We start from the raw sequence: 20,875 nt of genomic DNA on the forward strand, positions 1-20,875 counted from the left end.
TGGACTCGATGGCCTTGTAGGCCCCTTCCCACCCTACTATTCTATGATGCTATGATTCTATGACCCCTTGAGGAGATGATGCTGCCTTTCTAGCTTCACACAGGGCACTGGGGATGGCGGAGTGGAGACACCAGTTCTCCACATTCTCCAAGAGTTTTCTGTGCCAACCGCCTGCAGGGGCCAAACATAACCTGTTTCTGGTGGTACTTCTCTTTGGCACCGTTTTCCCCCACTGGAAGAAGCCAACTGGAAGCCCTCCCCCTCTAAAGCCTTGTGGGAGGGGGTCTGCCTGTGCAGGGATCTTGCCCAAATGAGGAGAACAACAGGAGCACAAACGTGCACAAAGGAGATGCAGACGGTAAGAGTTGCCAAAAAGACTTCTGAGGAGCATAACACTAACAACATCAGGGGCAAAAATAAAGAATTATTTTAATATATCAGAAGCAGGAAACCAGCTAGGGAGGCAGTTGGACCTTTGGATGACAACACAGTTCAAGGAGTATTAAAGGAGGACAAAAAATACTGCAGAGAAGAGGAATGAATTATTTTCATTTGCCTTCACTGCAGATGACGAGGAACTGAGGCAAATAGTCATGACAAATGATGAAGGCCTCACTGCTATTGACAAAATGAACGTGAATAAATCACCCGGCACAGATGGTATCCATCCAACTCAAATGTGAAACTGCAGGTCTTCTAACAAAAATATGTACACCAGTTGCTGGGGAACATGGGCAGAAGGGTCCTCTTGCACTTATCTCCTGCTCGTGAGTTTCCCACAAGCAGCTGGGTGGCCACTCCATGGACTGAATGTTGGATGAGGTGGACCTTGGACCCGATCCAACACAGTTCTCCTTACATTTTTATGTAAGCTGATGGGAAGATTTGGAGTTGCCATTTCTGATGCCACACAGGGAGGACTCTGGGGTGGGGGGAGGCAAGAGAGCATCCACTGAGGAGGGGGGGGTCACTGTTTTCCCATGTTTCATTGTTTTCCCATGGTCAGACATTTGTTTATAGCTTCAGCTCCATCCCACCCACCCACCCATGCCACCCCCGTGTGGTACCTTCGCTGAAAGTTGGAACTCTTTCTATCCCCTCCTCAGGCATTTCTCTGGGACTCTTTCAACGGTCTGGTCAACACAGGGGTATTTTCCCGTTGGCTGAGTTTTCCTGGACTGCCCCAGAGCCACTCCCAGCAACCTCTCTGGGGACAGGACAGGGCGAAATTGGGCATCTCTTGCCCCACTGCCTCCAGTGTCTCCTCCTGGCTCCAGATCTCCCCTGTGTGGGTCCCACATGTGACCTTGAAGAAGAAAAAAATGGCAACCCAACAAGATGTAAGGGGCCCACTGGTGTCTGGGGCTGCTGTTCCTGGTGGGTGCTGAGTCTGGGCATGGTAAGAGGGTGCCAGGTTAGAAGGGTCCCTCTCAGATGGGGAGGGCGGCACACGGCTGAAGCTGGTATCCCCAAGGCTATCCTGATCCTGGTCCATATGAGGGTGTTCACGGGTAAAGGTCAGGCCAAGCTCACCTGCCTCACTCACCCACCACCCCAGCCCATGTCAAGAGTGTGGATCCAGATCTGTGAGTTCTTGCAAACATTTTTTTCTCCGACCAAATAGAGACTTCAGGAAGTTGCAGAGGTGATGCAACTTCTTCCGTGTATAATTATCAAAATCATAGTGGTTTATTCTTCTTTCTGCCAAACCTCAAGGGACTCTTTTTTCAAATTTCCCCCTGGAGTCCACTGAAGTAAACATCAGAATACTGAGCAACATGCAGCAGCGTCTTGCACAGGCCTCCGGGGCCATGGAGAGCTTGGCTGAGCTTGAGGTCAGGTGAGGAGGACTCGGCAGGTGTGTAGAGTGGATTTGCTTTCAACTCCTCCAGATGTGAGCCCTCGCCTCCCTGACCTTCATCTATATTAGGGAAGCCACTGACCCATCCATCTTGCAAGAGGACTTTGCCTTCCTCTCATTCTACATCCAGTTAGTTTAGAGGAGCAGGTAGGAGGAGGGAGGCTGTGTCAGGCGTTTCCAGAATGATCCTGCTATGGCTGCTGCTGCTGCCCAAGACAACCTCTGGGATGCTCCAGGCCAAATGCCCCTTGACTTTGGAAAGGGATGAATCAGCCCCACTGAATCATTACAGGCCAGGAGACCTCCTCATTGGCGGGGTCATCTATGCCACAGGAGCAAGGTTTCTACCATCCACTTTCAACAAGCCGCCTTCTATCAGTCTTGACTGGTAAGTCCTTGGGCTTCATCACACAGGGCTTTTATCCTGTGATTGGGATTGCGCCTTCACCGAAGTTGGCGGGCTCTTTGCACAACGCCGTGACCCTCCTGCACTCAATGCCCTTTGTTCCGTTTTTAAATAGATGGCAGATCACGAGCTGTCAAATTAACCCCATGTGTTCCGCTTCAGTTCCCTCCGTGAAAAGAGTTAAAGTGGCAAGAAGAGGAGAGAGATCAATGAAAGATCATGGGAGATTCAGATATGGGGGAGAAGGGGGGGAAGAGGAGGGGGGAAAGGAAGTGCCTGTAAAGGGAGTCAGTTGTGATCCTGCATTTAAAACAGAAGCAGAAAGCCCTGCTTTAAATGCAGGATTTTAGGCTGGTGTAGAGATGCCCTATGTGATGGCGTTGCTGCTGCTCCAGTCGCTACTCATTTCCCGAGCTCCGTTCATCCCTAATAAACAGGGGCTGTCCTCTCATCTGGTATCTGGGAAAGTGCTCTCATATTTTTCCGTGTGTGTGTGTGTGTGTGTGTGTGTGCGCGTGCGTGCGTGCGTGCGTGCGCGTGCGTGCGCATCAAACAAAGCCTCCATTCAGTGCAAAACCTGCTGGTTCATTTGATTTACATCCCATCTGTCTTCCGAAAACATGGCACGCAAGGTAGAGCAAATGGCATTGAAGAGAAGTAACATATCATGAGACAATTCAATTGAGGGCCATTGGGTCCATTTGACCAGAGCACAGCCACCATTCCAGAAGCTGAAACTGCCGCTGGCCAGGCCAGGCCAGGCTCCTTTTAAGCTACAATGTCCTTCTGTACTCTTCTTGGCATGCGGAACAAACATCCACTTTTATTTTCAACAATGTGAACAGGCACAGGAACAAGCAGAGCATTTCTCTCCCTCCCCCCCTCCCTCCCTCCCCCCGCCCCGCCCCGGTCTATCCCCCCATCCCCCCTCATGACTGCCTATTAAGATTGCGAGTGTTAGTCTGGAAACCAAGGCCAGTGAAGAACGGTGGAAAGAGCTGGGTGTCATTTGCATGGGGAAGAAAAGATGAAGGGGAGATGTGACAGCACTGGTCAGATATCTGAAGACGGACCAGGCTTGGTCTATGCTGCTCTCAAGGGCAAGGCCAAAACCAACGGGTGGAAATGGCAGGGAAGCAGATTTGGGACAAAAATTAGGATAACTCAAGCGAGGGCCTGACAACCCCCCCTTTGCCTTCTCTGTCCCCTTCTCTCTCTCTCTCTCTCTCTCTCTCTCTCTCACTCACTCTCTCTCTTTCTCTCTCTCTCTCTCTCACACGCATGCACACACGCACGCACACACATACACACACTCACACAGAAAAGAATCGTTCAGCTATGTACTTTCCCATTTAGAGGCTGCTCGTTCCATTTACCACAATTGCATCCAGGCATGCTGACACACACCTTCATTGAAGTTGTTAGCACTGGAGGGCATCAGTATGGGGAAAGTGGCCTTGGAGCAACGCCCCATCATTTAATGAACTAAATCCTCACCCTTTGTCCTGCCACTATTTCTCCTGCAGTTTCAAGGGTTGAATGTGCCTGATTCCAGCACCGGGGCGCACATCTGCTCTGGTTTTGTTTTAAAATGGATCCTGGCTCTTGACCCCGGACACACATTCCCCAGCTGAGCCTACACAAGCAAAGCATTAAGTGGGGATTGGCTCTTGTGCTTCTGGCTTTGGCTCGGGATCAGGGTTAGCGTGAGGAAACTTCTAGAAATGTAATGCCAAGATTTATACTGCTTGGAAGACCCATGGGGTCAAAGAAGCAAAGAAGCTCGTGGACCGAAAGAGGCAACAACTGAATACAATTGTTTCATTAAAGACAGGATGAGAATGTGACAATTTTCTTTCTTTCTTTCTTTCTTTCTTTCTTTCTTTCTTTCTTTCTTTCAGGAAAGGACCCACAGAGTACTGGAAGATCCTGTCTTTCTTCTTTGCCACCCAGGAGATCAATCAGAATCCAAAGCTCTTAGCCAACATCACCCTGGGCTACAACACCCATGACAACTATTTTGATGCCAGACTGACTTCGGATGCCTTGCTGGACCTGCTCTCTCCTGGGCAAATGAATGTTCCCAACTACAAGTGTAGAACACAGAATCACCCCTTGGCTGTTCTAGAAGGGACAGACATCTCCATCCAGATTTCAACCATGTTGGGCATCTACAAAATACCACAGGTGCAGGGGGATGGGGTTGGCAGACTGAACCCAACTCTTTTGGGTCTTCTACCAGGAAACCCAAAAGTTCTGTGAAGAACTTCAAAAGGAGCTTCCCCTCCCCATGAATATAAGTGGTCCTGATCCACAGAGGGCTGCAAAGTGTTAAAATCTTCCGACCACCATACCACAGTCCTTATCTCTATTGTGGAGCTCACTAGATATCTGTGAAGCTATTTATGTCCTGTACTCAAGGCCAATTCACATGAATAACATCATGTGTAGTTTGCTCCTCATTCATATGCTTATAGCTCAGAAAGTAAGAGAGGCTCAGGGACATCAGTAGAGGGGGAGGGAAATCCCCCTGCGACAGAACTTACCTGGGGCGGCGGTGGCTCCGGCGGCAGCGGCGGCAGCTCCGGCAGTGGCAGCTGGTCTCCCGGCTGGCTGCGGCCAGGCTCCTGCGGCTGCCATTTGCGTCCTTGCAGCCGTGATAGGCTACATAAGTATTTACATAGCCTATCACGGCAAAGAGCAGGGATGCAAATGGCGGCCTTTTGCGTGGCTGCCTTTACCGTGATAGGCTGTGTAAATCCTGCATTTAAAACTGAAGCAGAAAGCCCCGTTTTAAATGCAGGATTTTAGGCTGGTGTAGAGATGCCGTATGTGATGGAGTTGCTGCTGCTCCAGTCGCTACTCATTTCCTGAGCTCCGTTCATCCCTAATAAACAGGGGCTGTCCTCTCATCTGGTATCTGGGAAAGCGCTCTCATATTTTGGTCTCTGCTGCTCTCAAGGGCAAGGCCAGAACCAATGGGTGGAAATGGCAGGGAAGCAGATTTGGGATAAAAATTAGGAGAACTCAAGTGAGGGCCTGACAATTCCCCCTTTCTTGCCTTCTCTGTCCCCTGCTCTCTCTCTCTCTCTCACACACACACACACACACACACACGAATGCACGCACGCACACACACACACATACACACACTCACACAGAAAAGAAGCAAAACAAACCACAAATCTGTTCCTTTTTTGCCAGGTCAGTTATGCTTTTGTTTCTCATGTTCTGAGTGATAAAACTCAGTTTCCCTTTTTCTACCGGATGGTCCCCAAAGAAGGAACCCAGTACCTGGGGATCGTGAAACTTCTCCTGCATTTCAAATGGACGTTGATTGGTCTTGTTGTTCCAGACACCAACAATGGAGAGAGATGCATGAGGGCCTTGACCCCAGAGCTCATCAGGAACGGTGTTTGTGTTGCTTTCTCACAAAGCATCTCAGGACTGAATAGGAATGAAGTGGACTTCCCTCATCGTTCATTCCAGAATTGGAGACAAGTCAATGTCTTTGTTTATTGTGCAGAGACTAGATACTTCTTAATTGGAATAAACGTTATGCAACGGTATATTGAATTCTTGATGAAACCCATTGTAGGAAAAGTCTGGGTCACAACCGCTTTGTGGGACTTCGCCTTGGAGTTGAAGTATAATGGTCTTCCTTTCCAATATATATTTGGTATGTTTTCGTTCATTCTGCAGCCAAATAAAAGGACAACGTATGATGACTTTTCACCCTTTTCCTTTACTATCAAGCAGTTTGTGGAGAAAACTTTTTCTTGTTCATACTCAAGGCATGCATTGTCTGTGAAAGGCTGGACAAGATGCAGGGAGAATGACAAACTGGAGGCCCTGCCCCAAGAGGATGTGGAGAGAATCCTGTCTCTCAATAGCTACATCATTTACAACACTGTCCATGCTCTGTCCCGTGCCTTGGATGCTGCTTATCTGTCCAGATCCAAGAGGAGGGTGGTGGAGGGTGGAGGCAGGCTGGAAATTCAAAGGCTGCAGCCATGGCAGGTATTCGCTTTCCCATCACAGATACCTCTGTTGAACATGACGATCAATTGTACAATTCCAGCATGGTCACCTTGGATTTAGAAGCTGAGAATGTAAGAAAATGAAATGAAAAGCCAGATATTTATGGAGCGAAAACAGCTGTGAAATGCCATATGCTGCTTTATCTTTGGGTCACCTTACACCTGACACAGAGGACTCAGCCGGTCTGGTCATGGCCCACATCAGTGGTGCAACTCCTCGGTGTCTGCACTGGCCCATTCCCTATGCCCCACTCTTTTGTCATCTACCTGGCTCCACTGGGGCACCTCTGTCCACCCCTCCCTCCTTCCCGTTGTCAGTGTGTGTAGTGCTGGCATCTGAACGGGTGTCTGGATATGTATGAATGGCTCATGTGCTGATACTGTTTGATTTGTATGTATATTTTTTATTTATTTTGGGGGGTGGCTTTTGCTATTGTGCCAACCTGTACTTTCCCTCATCCTTTTGTGTTAAACCTCTCTTTCTCCACTATGGGCAGAAGCATTTCTTGCATCTGCTTTTATATCAAGTAGAGAATTGTTTTCTGGCAGGAGCAATTGTTCTAAATCAATGTTTATGCCTGAAAGGGGAAATGCAGATTATCTCCCAAGCACATACCAAAGACACAATATTTACAGCATGATCTCCCCTCACTCACCTTTTCGCTAAGCTAAACAGTTCCTTATGCTGTAAACATCCTCCATAAGGGAGTGACTACAGCCCTTAATACTCTTGGTGGCTTTTTCTGCACCTTCTCCATCTCTACAATATCCTTTTTGAGGTGCAGTATACCCAGGATTCCAGGTTTGGTCCCATCATAGATCTGCCTGAAGCAATAATATTTACAGCAAAATCCTATTCATCCATACTCAGACATCCCATTAAGCTCAGTGGACTTTCTCCTAGGTAAATTTGTCTAATAGGTTACTTGGGAAGAATCCCACTGAATTCAGTGGACTTCATTTCTGTGTAGACATGTATAAGATTGCAGCCTTCATTACATAACTGACCATTTACTGCCATTTTAGTGTTCAGTCGTTAAGTCGTGTCTGACTCTTCGTGACCCCATGGACCATAGCAAGCCAGGCCTTCCTGTCCTCCGCTTTCTCCCGGAGCGTGCTCAAGTTCATATTCATTGCATCGGTGATGCTATCTAGCCATCTCATCCTCTGCTGTCCCCTTCTCCTTTTGCCTTCAATCCTTCCCAGCATCAGGGTCTTTTCCAGTGACTTTTCTCTTCGCATTTGGTGGCCAAAATATTTGAGCTTCAGCTTCAGGATCTGTCCTTCCAATGAGCACTCAGGGTTGATTTCCTTTAGGACTGACTGATTTGACCTCCTTGCAGTCCAGGGGACTCATAAGAGTCTTCTCCAGCACCACAGTTCGAAAGCATCAATTCTTCAGCGCTCAGCCTTCCTTATAGTCCAGCTCTCACAGCCATATGTTGCTACTGGGAAAACCATAGCTTTGATTAGACGGACCTTGGTCGGCAAAGTGATGTCTCTGCTTCTTACTATGCTGTCTAGGTTGGCCATAGCTTTCCTCCCAAGGAGCAAGCATCTTTTAATTTCATGGCTTCAGTCACCGTCTGCAGTGATCTTGGAGCCCAAAAAAATAACATCTGTCACTGCTTCCATTTCTTCCCCTTCCATATGCCAGGAAGTGATGGGGCCAGATGCCATGATCTGAGTTTTTTTAACGTTGAGTTTCAAACCCGCTTTTGCACTCTCCACTTTCACCCTCAACAAGAGGTTCTTCAGATCCTCTTCGCTTTCTTCCATTAGGGTGGTATCCTCTGCGTATCTGAGGTTGTTGATTATTCTCCCGGCAATCTTAATTCCAACCTGTGATTCATCCAATCCAGTGTTTCTCATGATGTACTCTACATATAAGTTAAATAAGCAGGGTGACAATATGCAGCCTTGTCGTATTCCTTTCCCAATTTTGAACCAATCAGTTGTTCCATGTCCGGTTCTTACTGTTGCTTCTTGACCCTCGTACAGGTTTCTCAGGAGACAGGTAAGGTGGTCTGGTACTCCCATTTCTTTCAGAATTTGCCAAAGTTTGTTGTGATCCACACAATCAAAGGCTTTAGTCAATGAAGCAGAAATAGACATTTTTCTGGAATTCTCTTGCTTTCTCCATGATCCAGCGAAGTGATTTGATCTCTAGTTCCTCTGCCTCTTCGGAACCCAGCTTGTACTTCCAGTAGTTCTCGGTTCGCATACTGCTGAAGCCTAGCTTGTAGGATTTTGAGCATCACCTTGCTGGCATGTGAAATGAGCTCAATTGTACGGTAGTTTGAACACTCTTTGGCATTGCCCTTCTTTGGAATTGGAATGTAGACTGACCTTTTCCAGTCTTGTGGCCACTGTTGAGTGTTCCAAATGTGTTGGCCTATTGAGTGCAGCACTTTAACAGCATCATCTTTTAGGATTTTAAATAGCTCTGCTGGAATACTGTCATCTCCACTAGCATTGTTGTTACTAATGCTTCCTAAGGCCCACTTGACTTCACTCTCTAGGATGTCTGGCTCAAGTTCAGCGACCGCACTATCATGGTTATCAGGGACATTAAGATCTTTCCTGTATAGTTCTTCTGTGTATTCTTTCCACCTCTTCTTAATCTCATCTGCTTCTGTTAGGTCCCTGCCTTCTTTGTCCTTTATCATGCCCGTCTTTGCACAAAACGTTCCCTTGAGATCTCCGATTTTCTTGAAGAGATCTCTAGTCTTTCCCATTCTGTTGTTTTCCTCGATTTCTTTGCATTGTTCATTTAAGAAGGCCTTCTTGTCTCTCCTTGCTATTCTCTGGAACTCTGCATTCAGTTGGATATATCTTCCCCTTTCTCCCTTGCTTTTCGCTTCCCTTCTTTCCTCAGCTACTTGTAAAGCCTCCTCAGACAGCCACTTTGCTTTCTTGCATTTCTTTTTCTTTGGGATGGATTTCGCTGCTGCCTCCTGAACAATGTTACGGACCTCCGTCCATAGTTCCTCAGGCACTCTGTCTATCAGGTCTAATCCCTGAAATCTATTCCTCTCCTCCACTGTATATTCATAAGGGATATGATTTAGGTCATAGCTGAATGGTTTAGTGGTTTTCCCTGTGTGCAAGCACTGAGTCATTGCTGACTCCTAGAGGGGTGCCGCTTTCGCTGGTGTTTTCATGGCAGACTGTAGCAGGGTGGTTTGCCATTGCCTTCCCCAGTCATGACTACCTTTCCCCAAGCAAGCTGGGTACTCATTTTACCGACCTCGGAAGGATGGAAGGCTGAGTCGACTTGAGCCGGCTACCTGGGACCCAGCTTCCGCTGGGATCGAACTCAGGTCGTGGGAGAGTTTCGGTGGCAATACTGCCATCTACTACTCTGTGCCACATGCAGCTTGGTTTTCCCTACGTTCTTCAATTTAAGCAGAAATTTTGCAATAAGAACCTCATGATCTGAGCCACAGTCAGCTCCAGGTCTTGTTTTTACTGCCTGTATAGAGCTTCTTCATCTTTGGCTGCAAAGGACATAATCAATCTGATTTCGATATTGACCATCTGGTGATGTCCATGTGTAGAGTCGCCTCTTGTGCTGTTGGAAAAGAGTGTTTCCTATGATCAGCATGTTCTCTTGGCAAAACTCTATTAGCCTTTGTCCTGCTTCATTTTGTACACCAAGGCCATGCTTGCCTGTTATCCTGGTGATTTCTTGACTTCCTACTTTAGCATTCCAATCCCCTGTGATGAAGAGGACATCTTTTTTTGGTGTTCGTTCTAGAAGGTGTTGTAGGTCTTCATAGAACCGATCAACCTCAGCTTCTTCGGCCTCAGTGGTTGGGGCATAGACTTGAATTACTGTGATGTTGAATGGTTTGCCTTGGATTCGTACTGAGATCATTCTGTCATTTTTGAGATTGTACCCCAGTACTGCTTTTCCCACCCTTTTGTTGACTATGAGTGCTACTCCATTTCTTCTAAGGGATTCTTGCCCACAGTAGTAGATATAATGGTCATCTGAATTAAATTCGCCCATGCTTGTCCATTTTAGTTCGCTGATTCCCAAGATGTCGATGTTCAATCTTGCCATCTCATGTAGGGATGTACGAAAGTGACTTACCTTTTGCGGATTATGTTGATGGTGGGGGTGGAGGCATTCTGTCCCTCCCCCCGGAATCCTGGCCGGGGGGGAGGCGCTCCGTTCCTCCCCCCGGAATCCTCCAACGGCCGGCTGTGCTCCGCAGCAGCTCCGTGGAGCAGCCAGCCAGGCCCAGCCCAGCCCAGCTAGGCCAGAGCCGTCCGCAGCTGGATTTCCGGCCGCGGAGGGCTCTGGGTAAAAAAACAAAACAAAAAAACAACGCGTACGCAAATGGCGGTGGCTACGGCAGAGCTGCCGCCGCCCGGAAGATCTGCCCCAGATAAGTCTCATCCTGGGGGGGATCCGCAGGGGGGCGGGGGGGTGGCAGGCCGTTCTGCCACAGATTTTGGGGGGCCGAATGCACTAGCATTCGGCCTCACCGAGATCCGTGGCGGAATTCTCTGACATCCCTAATCTCATGTTTGACCACCTCCAGCTTACCTTGATTCATTGATCTGACATTCCAGGTTCCTAAACAATATTGTTCTTTACAGCATCGGATTTTCTTTTCACCACCAGACACATCCACAGCTGAGTGTCCTTTCAGCTTTAGCCCAGCCGCGTCACTCTTTCTGGTGCTACTTGGAAATACCCTCAGCTCTTCCCCAGTAGTATATTGGACACCTTCTGACCTGAGGGGCTCATCTTCCGGCATCATCTCTTTTAGCCTTGTGATACGTTCCATGGGGTTTTCTTGGCAAGAATACTGGAGTGGGTTGCCATTTCCTTCTCCAGTGGACCACATTTTCTCAGAACTCTCCGCCATGACCTGTCCGTCTTGGGTGGCCCTGCACAGCATAGCTTATATGGCTTCACTGAGTTATGTAAGCCCCTTCACCACAACAAGGCAGTGATCCATGAAGGGGTTACTGCCATTTAGTGGTACCCAAAATATGCCCCATGAAGTGGGCTCTCTCCCTTTACCTGAGGGTAAGACCAGGCCCAGATTGCAGAATTCTCCTTGGCGTGTAAAACTAAGGTTATATATTTAATGGCTTCAGCTTCCTAAACTGCTAAAGCAGACAAAAGGACTTTCTGGGAGGAAAACAGGTCCCTTGCACATGCTAAGAGACACGCACAGCCACTTGAGTCTGGAACCAGCCCTGAGCCATAGAAGATACAAGCATGAAAATGGAAGAAGTGCCATATCAAGTGTGCTTTCTTGTTTTCTCAGTGGTGGTGTTTTCTCTACCTTTCTAGCTTCACCCTTTCCTGAGAAATTCCCAGTTTTACAATAATTCTATGGATGGAGTGCATTTGGACGGGAACGGAGACCTAGCAGCTGACTTTGACATCGTGAACTGGGTGAAGTTTCCCAATAACTCTCTTGTTAAATTGAAATTTGGGAGAATGGAAAGTCGGGGATCCCCAGAGCTCAAGTTCACCATTGACCAGGATGCCATTGTGTGGCCCCAATGGCTCAACAAGGTGAGGAAAATAATTCCTTCCATGTCACTGTAGTTCTTTACCCTCTCTAAACCTCCAGTAGATGTAACAGGCTCTCGGTCAGCATTCCTTACCCTGCTGACCTCTAGATACATTGTAGTGCAACTTCCATTTTTCCAACCCTTCATGGGCATTAGCTGAGAATGAAGGGAGTTGCAGTCCAACACATCTGGAGGGCACCAGGCTGGGGGAGGCTACTGCAGGTGGGGCTGCCTTGGACTCCCTGTCAGGTCCAACGAGCAGCAGTTCTTCCAGATCTCAGAGAGAGGGGAGCCTTTTCCCAGCTCTGCTTCCCAGCTTTGAACCAGAAGTATTGCCTTCAAACACAGGTTGCGGGTTACTTGCTACTTAAACTATTTGCCCATTTATATAGCACCTCCAGTCTATATGGCACTTGATACTAGACTGCAAGTGGACCGGTCCCTTAAAACTGGACACAATGAAACAAAAGAGGAAGGGGAGGATAAGCCCCAGGGAGAGTAAACTGGGAAGCCACATGCGGTGATTTCGGTGGCATGTGTTTGGGCTTAGTTACAGGCTTCACATTCAATTGTAGAGGCCCTGTTGGGTCCTTTCAACTCTGCCTCCCATTTCTGTAGCTAAAACGGACCTAACATATTTCCCTTACTGGTCCTTGTTTTTGTGCTCAGCCCCTGCCTCACTCCAGGTGTGTGGAAAGCTGCCGCCCTGGATTCGTCAAGGTGGTTCAGGAAGGAAAGCCAATTTGTTGTTATGCCTGTCCTCCCTGTATGGAGGGGACCATCTCCTCCCAAGAAGGTGGGTGACTCTGGGGAAAATTGCAGAAATGTGGGTTTTCTTTCCTTAAGGGCATTCCTCAACTTGGATCCTTTATTGCAATATCCATAATTCGTCTCACAAAGTGAGTCCCAAGAAATGACCTGGGAGGATGGACTGAGGGCTGGAGGGTGTGGAGGCAGAGGATGGGGCAGGGATCAGCACCACCAACCTAGATGCCTCTTCTGCACTTTGCCTTGTATGCTAGTCTTCCATGGTTAATGGTTACCTTCACCCCACTTCTCTGAGTGGTGAGAAATTGCTCACCAAGGGTTGGTTTCCTTGGGAAGGAAGTCAATGGAAGCTTAGTGTCATGCTATAATGCTTGAGTTTATTTGTAAATGAACATAAGAACATAAGAAGAGCCATGCTGGTTCAGGCCAAGGGTCCATCTAGTCCTGGATTCTGTTTACACAGTGGCCAGCCAGAAGCCCACAAGCAGGACACCAGTGCAGTGACACCCTCCTGCTCCCCTTCCCCAGAACCTGGTCTACGTCGGCATACTGCATCTGATACTCGAGGTAGCCCTTTTAAACCTGTCCAAGTTGGCAGCCATCACTACATCTTGTGGTAGAGAATTCCATGGATTAACTATGTGCTGTGTGAAGGAGTCCTTCTTTTACCTCTCCTGAATCTCCCACCAATCCCCTTCCCTTGGTTAAGCCATGTCTAAACACACGAAACACCAACGGTGGGTTGTTCATACTGGAGAATAATGAGGCCTGGTTTCAAACCGGTTGATCTAAAGGGATCCTGCAGTTTCATGAGAGTACTGAGAATTCTTTGCTAGAGACCCCTGTCCCCTGCCCAAGCGGCCCCTCTTCCTAGAGCTACAATTCCCAGAATTCCTGTATTTGGTAGCCGTAATTGCTAAAAACAGGTTCAAAACCAGTTTAAAGTTGTAATGTAGATTGCCCCACAAACTCATGATAGATTCAATATCACCTTAAGTCAAGGCTACGGTCAGGAGCGCCCTAGAGGCCTCTTTCAGTAGACTCCAATAGCCAACTCAAGACACAGACGAAAGGATTCTTTTCAAGGCTTTAATCCTTTTACAACTTAATGACTCTTTCAGATGCTAATCACCAGCGACTAAGCAAGGAACAGCAGAGTAGCCTATGCTCCGGGTAGGCAGTTGGTCCCCGTCTGAAGGAGAATCACTTGAAGACCCTGAACTTATGGGCTAGGGAGAGATCCTCCCTCTTTCCCTTGGGTCCATGGGACGTGGCCGTTGCTTGAGCACCAAACGGGCGCTACGCCTCCTTTCCGCGCTCTCCATCGCTCGTCGCTCCCTGCGTCTGCGTCGAGCATCTAGCAAGCTCCCCTCCCACACTTGCTCACTACCAAGGTCACTATCTATCTCAGGAATGCTGGCAGGAGGAATCTCTGCCAGCTGGTGTGCTTGTGAGAGATGAGCGTGCTCCTCTCCCACCAGTTGCTGATCCTCCTCAGAAGCAGAACTGCGCTGGGGTTCTATCGGCTCAGTTTCCACCCTGACAGCTCTTAAGTAGAGCAGAAACGACTTACCACGATGCTTTAAATCATGTGTGTGTGTGTGTGTGTGTGGCTGTAACACATGTTTCAATTGTTTTTTCTTCATTTGAATATGTTCCATTAGGGGAAAATGTATCTAAGAATACATTTCTATTCTTTAAGGATGAATTCCTATCTCGATGCCCATCAGCCTCTGAACTCAGTACCTCTGTGCTTCTCCCGCTCTGCATTTTTGCCATCTAGCAGGGGCTCTGAGAAGGGGCGGGGGAGGAGGCTGGGAGGGCTGGGGATAGCATGTATCCCTACTTCCCCAGTCCTCTCTCCTCCTAGGCCACAGAAATGCCCCTTTCCATTCTCTTGGAGGTCCTTTTTGGGAACTAGGACAGGCAGCTGGCACAGTTCTCTCCATGTCAGCTGCAAGGTGGAGGGGGAAGCGGAGGGGAGGGGAGCTCAGACTCCTGGGACCAAGGTTGAAGCACTGTCTCTGACCTTGGACCCAGGAATCCAAACTATCCCCCCCCCCCGATGCTGTCCAGTGGCCATAGCATTGCTCTCCCCATCACTTTTGTCTGAATAATAATACTGAATTTCTAAGTTCTTTTCAAGGTGTGTGTGTGTGTGTGTGTGTGTGTATGTGTGTGTGTGTGTATGTGTGTGTGTGTATGTGTGTATACACACACACACACACACACACCTTGAATATATTCCAGAATTTCATGACCAACATGTTACAGGTGTGTTTCTGACACAAGAATTATTTCTTTGACTCCATCCTGTTTCTCAAAACATATCACTTGCATTTATGATCTGAGGCGATTCCCCTGGTTTACTTCTTTGATCACATTCCTGTTTTTATGAGTCATTTTACGATTCTGTAAGTGCGATGTCACTATCAATCTAGTGTGAGCACTAACCCCAAGGTGCCCTGAGTGCATAACCTGGCCCTTCTTCTTTGGATTCCTTTCGTATCGGTAAAGGGTACTGATAAGCCAAGCAACATTCACTAATTGTCTGGCACTTTTATTTCCCATCTGAGAAGCCCCAAAGATGAGAAAATTTTAATTACTCTTCTACCAAGAGATTGAGTTGAGTTGCATTGGACTTTGGAATCCCAGATTTTAATCCAGAATTCTCCTGGAGGAATCTAATTATATAATTTCATAACTTGGCAACAGGAGTAATGGTGTGCAAATATGAAAAGCTTGCCTGATATTCCACACCTGCATGAAATTAATGTGTGTTGCTAATCACACCAGAAGAATATATTTGATGGAATGTAAAGGAACAGGGATTGCTAAAGAGATAAGGGAGATGTTTCTCTTCTCCTTTGTCCAGATGCAGACCATTGCAGCAAGTGTCCAGATGATCAGCATCCAAACAAGGACCAAAATCAATGTATCCCAAAGGAGATAACTTTCCTCTCCTATGAAGAATATTTGGGGATCATCCTGGCTTCCTTTGCCCTATTCTTGTCCTTAATCACAGCGTTTGTGTTAGGAATCTTCATTAAATTCCTAGAAACTCCAGTAGTTAAAGCCAACAACCGGGACCTCTCCTACATACTCCTTGTCTCCCTTCTGCTTTCCTTCTTGTCCTCCTTTGTCTTCATTGGCCGGCCAAGGAAAGCGACCTGCCTCCTCCGGCAAATGGCCTTCAGCATCATCTTCTCAGTTGCCGTCTCTTCTCTCTTGGCCAAAACTATCACTGTGGTGCTGGCCTTCCTGGCCACAAAGCCAGGGAACAGGGTGAGGGGATGGCTGGGAAAGAGTCTGGCCAACTCCATTGTCCTTTACTGTTCCGGTGTCCAAGTTGTCATCTGCACCATCTGGCTGGGAATCACCCCCCCATTCCCAGATTCTGACAAGCACTCTCAGCCTGGGGAGATCATCCTACAATGCAATGAAGGGTCTGTCATCCTCTTTTATAGTGCCCTTGGCTACATGGGTTTCCTGGCTGCCATCTGCTTCACAGTGGCTTTCCTAGCCAGGAAGCTGCCTGGGGCCTTCAATGAAGCCAAGCTGATCACCTTCAGCATGCTGGTCTTCAGCAGTGTTTGGATTTCCTTTGTGCCCACCTATCTGAGCACGAAGGGGAAATACATGGTAGCTGTGCAGGTCTTTTCCATCTTGGCCTCCAGTGCTGGGTTGCTGGGCTGCATCTTTCTTCCCAAATGCTACATTATTATTATGAGACCAGATCTGAATACAAAGGAGCACCTTATGATGAAAACAAAAGTATAAATCAGATTTTTCTTTTTTACCAAATATTCTGCTATTTTTTTCTCCACTATATTCTGTGCTTGGCAAAAGAGGCTTTATTCCAACTTTGGAAACACACCAGAGAAAATCCCTTTGACATTTTAATGTTGCTGTCTATGTGTTGTTGTTGTTATTGTTGTTTTTAACTGTTTTACTCTATGTTTGAATGCTATCCGGGTATTTTGAGATTTTCCCAATGTAAAATGCCTTGTAGTTCCATTTCAGTGCCAAAACATGGTATAAAAAGATTTCTATGCATAAATGAATAAATAAATTCATTTTAGAAGCCAGACCTGGCCCTGAATATAGAACAGATTGTTGTTGTTTTTTCCCCAGCAGCCTGTTAATTTTTACTTACCTATGTAAACTGTAAGGAAGAAGAATTCTCAGTCCAGTTTATTCCCTTTGGGCAGAATCCAACTGGGTGCTTATGCCCCCCCACCCCATGGATTCCTTAAAGCCCTAGCAATTCCCTTCTGCAAGTGGGTACATTGCACAAGCGGGACCTACCACTTACACAAGGGAGATTTAGTGCTTCATAGTGGAAGCCCCAAAAGAAACAGAAGCAGTTATTTCCGGGAGGAGACAGGTTGGAAAAGCTCCATTATGTGAACTCCACTGGCCTTCCTCCTTTCAGAAACAAGCATTCCCACTCACTTGGGCCTGCTATGGCAAAGAGGGTTGCAGCCAAGAGAGGAGGTAAATATCCGCACTCACCACTTTGGCCTCTGTGGACACTTCGTGGCTGACCCAAAGGTAATCATACTTCATTATACAGACTCAAAATGGAGGTTCCAGAGTGAAACTACTGAACTAGAATTTATCAGCATGTTTGATTCTATTCATTTTGGGCTTAATTGAGAGCATGGATGACCCCACCCACCCCCCGAAGTGTTAAATTACTATAGCAAAACCAGGAAGATTGTATCATTGGAAGTTCCTGCTATTATGAATTGTTACTGTGCTTCTCCTGTATACATCTGACCTTTGCATGGACATGTCACAGGTTGTTCTTTTTGTGTTTCTTGGCCTTTTGGATCCCACCAACTGCATTCCCCGCTGCTGCAGGGCTCCTTCTACCCCTCTGGATGCTGGCTTTGTGTGGTCATTTTAAAACAAAGTGTTAGGCACTTTGGACAAACGTTTTTGGAAATAAAGGCAAAGAATTGGGGGAGGAGGTGGGGAGAGATGTCGCCTGCAGGTTGGTGGATGGGTGTTGCTAAAAAAAGAGAGAAGGAGAAAAAGTTACATCCAGGGAGGGGTGGTGATATTTATTCAGATGGTAAAAATACCCCCTCCTCTCCTGGGCCCTGAACTGCCCCTCAAAGCATAAACCCTCCTACATCTTTTCTCTGCCCAGCCCAAATCCAGTATTTTTTGCAAAATACAAACTGCCTTCCTGACTCAGCAACTGAACTGAACTCTCCACGCTGACTTAAGGGGGACGTTTCTAACCAAACCCTCCTCAGAGGCTTCCTGTTGTCCTGGCAGATGGGATTGCATTTAAGCTCAGGGACTCTCTTCCTGTGGCATTGACTCCCATGGAAACCTAGGCAGGATCCGTGTACTGCCAGACTTACAATTTTGGGGAGGTGAGGGTCCATACCAGTCTTAGTACTCCTGCTCTACATGGTGGAGGTCTGCTCAGGTTCAATCCTGGCATCTGCAGTTAAGAAAGAATGCCAGGCATAGGTGTTGTTAGAGAAAGGGCCCAGCTTGGCATGGGCCCCAGTTCTTCGAGCTGGTCCCCAGATCTTTAGAGCTGCCCCAATTGCCATCATCTACCTTAATACAAGCTTGCTTCTACCCTCTGAGCTCAGTAATCTTGCACTTTCTAAGAGACCTTAGGACTCACTCCCTTAGCAGACCAATAGCAAGTCTAGCATGAGTCTTTTAAACTTTAAGGGAGACTGCCACCTTCCTTCCACAGTCTGAACATCGCTTGTTTTCTCTCCCCCTACTTTTCTGCTCTTACATGCCCACTGCTGGGAGCTTGCTTGCAATGAAATTTTGAAGAGGGAGAGGGAAGGGCGGGAAGGACTCCATGTGAAATAATGGTATTTCACAAAGCATCTGGTTTTACTGACCAAAACTGGAACTTTAGGCTTCTGCAGAGGAAAGGATTCAATCAGCCTCCACAAACTTCTTTCTCCCTCCCAATTTTAATTAGGGATGGCGGACAATTCTGCCACAGACTCCAATGAGGCCAGATTCTAAAGAATCCAGCCCCCCAGAGTCCGTGGCGGAACAGAACACTTACCTCTGCCTCCCCATGGAATCCTCTTCGGATCCTCCGGCTCTGGATTGCAGCGATATGGCCGCTATGCCATATCGCTGGCTGAAGGGGACTGACTGCGGACACAAATGGACATCCTGGATGCCATTTGCAGCCCTGTTTTTTCATGTGATAGGCTACGCAAATATTTGTGTAGCCTATTGAATGAATGAAAAGCTGGGACACAAATGGTGTCCAGGATGCCATTTGCAGCTGTAAAAGTCTTAGTTTAAGCTAAATGCAGCCATTTACAGCTGCATTTACCTTAAACTAAGACCTTTACAGCCACAGATGGCATCCTGGACACCATTTGTGTCCGCATTCAGTCAATACCCCTCAGCCAGCAATATGGCATGGCGGCCGTATCGCTGGTGCTTCGGAGCCAGCCGGCGTCTCCACAGAATCGCTGTGGAGCGGGGCTGGCTGAAGAGGATTCCAGGAAGAGGAATGGATCGCCTCTCCCTGCAGGCGGATTCCCCATGGACCAGCAGGTAGGGAATCCGCCCATCCCTAATTAATTTCTCCTAAATAGCTGCAGGCCTCAGATTATACCAAAAGGAGGGTTAGGACTAAGTGATGTCATGTTCCATGAAGTGCAGGGTCTTTAAAATATGTTTTACAGTTTTAAAAAAGCAAGAAAAAGCCCTCAGCCACCTCACCTCATAAATTTAAGTACTACAGTCAGGGCCAGAAATATTGGAACAAGGATAACTGTTTTGGCGGTTGAAAGGAAACACACCCAGATGGGAGCCAAGTCAGGACTTTCAGCTGTAATTCAAGGGGTTTGACAAAAGTGGGGCACTAACCATTCAGGAAGGACAGCCAGTGGCATAAACACACACCCATCATTGGTGGCTCATAAGTAATGGAACAAACCAACATCATTTCAAACTTAAGGGTTGCCTTTAATACCTGGATGAAAATCCTTTGCAGTCAATGACTGCCTGAAGTCTGGAACCCATGGACATGACCCAAGGCTGAGGCTCCTCCCTCGAGATGCTTTGCCAGGCCTTCACTACAGCTGCCTTCAGCTGCTGCTTGTTTGTGGGTCTTTCTGCCTTCAGTCTTGTCTTCAGTAAGTGAAAAGCATGCTCTGTTGGGTGGAGATCGGGCGACTGACTTGGCCATTGAGGAACATCCCACTTCTTTGCCTTGAGAAATTCTTGGGTAGCTATAGCTGTATGTTTTGGGTAATTATCTATCTGCAATATGAAACGGCATCCTATCAGTTTGGCAGCATTCGGCTGAATCTGAGCAGAAAGTATAGCCCTATACACTTCAGAATTCATCCTGCTGCTTTTAGTCAGGTCATCAATAAACACCAGTGACCCGGCTCCATTGGCAGCCATACATGCCCATGCCATAACACTGCCTCCACCATGTTTGACAGATGATGTGGTATGCTTTGGATCATGAGCTGTTCCTTTCCTTCTCCATACTTTTCTCTTCCCATCATTCTGGCACAAGTTAATCTTGGTTTCATCAGTCCAAAGAATCTTATTCCAGAACTGGGCAGGCTTTTTTAGGTGTTTGCTGGCAAAGGCTAATCTGGCCTGTCTGTTCTTGAGCGTTACCAGTGGTTTGCACCTTGTTGTGAAGCCTCTGTATTTACATTCATAAAGCCGTCTCTTGATTGTAGATGCTGACAATGACACGCCCACCTCCACAAGAGTGTTCTTGACCTGGCTAGATGTTGTGAAAGGGTTCCTCTTCACCATGAGCAGCATTCTGTGGTCATCCACTTTAGTTGTCTTCCATGGTCTGCCAGGCCTTTTGCTGTTGCTGAGCTTGCCAGTTAATTCCTTCTTTTTCAGGATGTTCCAAACTGTTGTGTTGGCCACTCCCACTGTTTTTGCTATCTCTCTGATGGGTTTATTTTGTTTCCTCAGCCTAATGATGGCCTCCTTCACTCGCATGGACACCTCTTTGGACCTCATGTTGGGAGTTCCAGTGAACAGCTACCAAATGCAAATGTAACACTCAGAACCACCTCCAGGCCTTTTCTCTGCTTGATTGGTCATGGGGCACCCAGGAAACAGGCCACACCTGGCCATGCAGCTGCTTGTCAGCCATTCGTTCCATTACTTATGTGCCACCAACGATGGGTGTGTGTGTATGCCACTGGCTGTCCTTCCTGAATGGTTAGAGCCCCACTTTTGTCAAGCCCCTTGAATTACAGCTGA

General features: G+C 47.5%; 1 protein-coding gene across 1 annotated transcript; it reads left to right on the plus strand.

Moving 5' to 3' along the window:
* The first annotated feature begins 1,778 nt into the window (after positions 1-1,778).
* LOC146356650 (vomeronasal type-2 receptor 26-like) lies at positions 1,779-16,399 on the plus strand. The gene is made up of 5 exons (XM_084830239.1): positions 1,779-1,840; positions 2,154-2,249; positions 4,169-4,454; positions 12,521-12,647; positions 15,495-16,399. Exons 1-5 carry the CDS (start codon positions 1,779-1,781, stop codon positions 16,397-16,399), a joined length of 1,476 nt encoding a protein of 491 aa, XP_084686365.1.
* Positions 16,400-20,875: the final 4,476 nt, after the last annotated feature.

The sequence above is a fragment of the Heloderma suspectum genome, chromosome 2 (assembly GCF_057233095.1).
Source record: "Heloderma suspectum isolate Gila_16-S chromosome 2, 16-S_ref, whole genome shotgun sequence".
Taxonomy (NCBI): domain Eukaryota; kingdom Metazoa; phylum Chordata; class Lepidosauria; order Squamata; family Helodermatidae; genus Heloderma; species Heloderma suspectum.

Excerpts from the sequence above, each read along its gene's own strand:
- LOC146356650 (XM_084830239.1), top strand. The coding sequence starts at position 1,779 with ATGCAGCAGCGTCTTGCACAGGCCTCCGGGGCCATGGAGAGCTTGGCT. Across the intron at positions 1,841-2,153 it reads TTGGCTGAGCTTGAGGTCAG|GCCAGGAGACCTCCTCATTG; the intron begins GTGAGGAGGACT and ends GAATCATTACAG. Across the intron at positions 2,250-4,168 it reads CCTTCTATCAGTCTTGACTG|GAAAGGACCCACAGAGTACT; the intron begins GTAAGTCCTTGG and ends TCTTTCTTTCAG.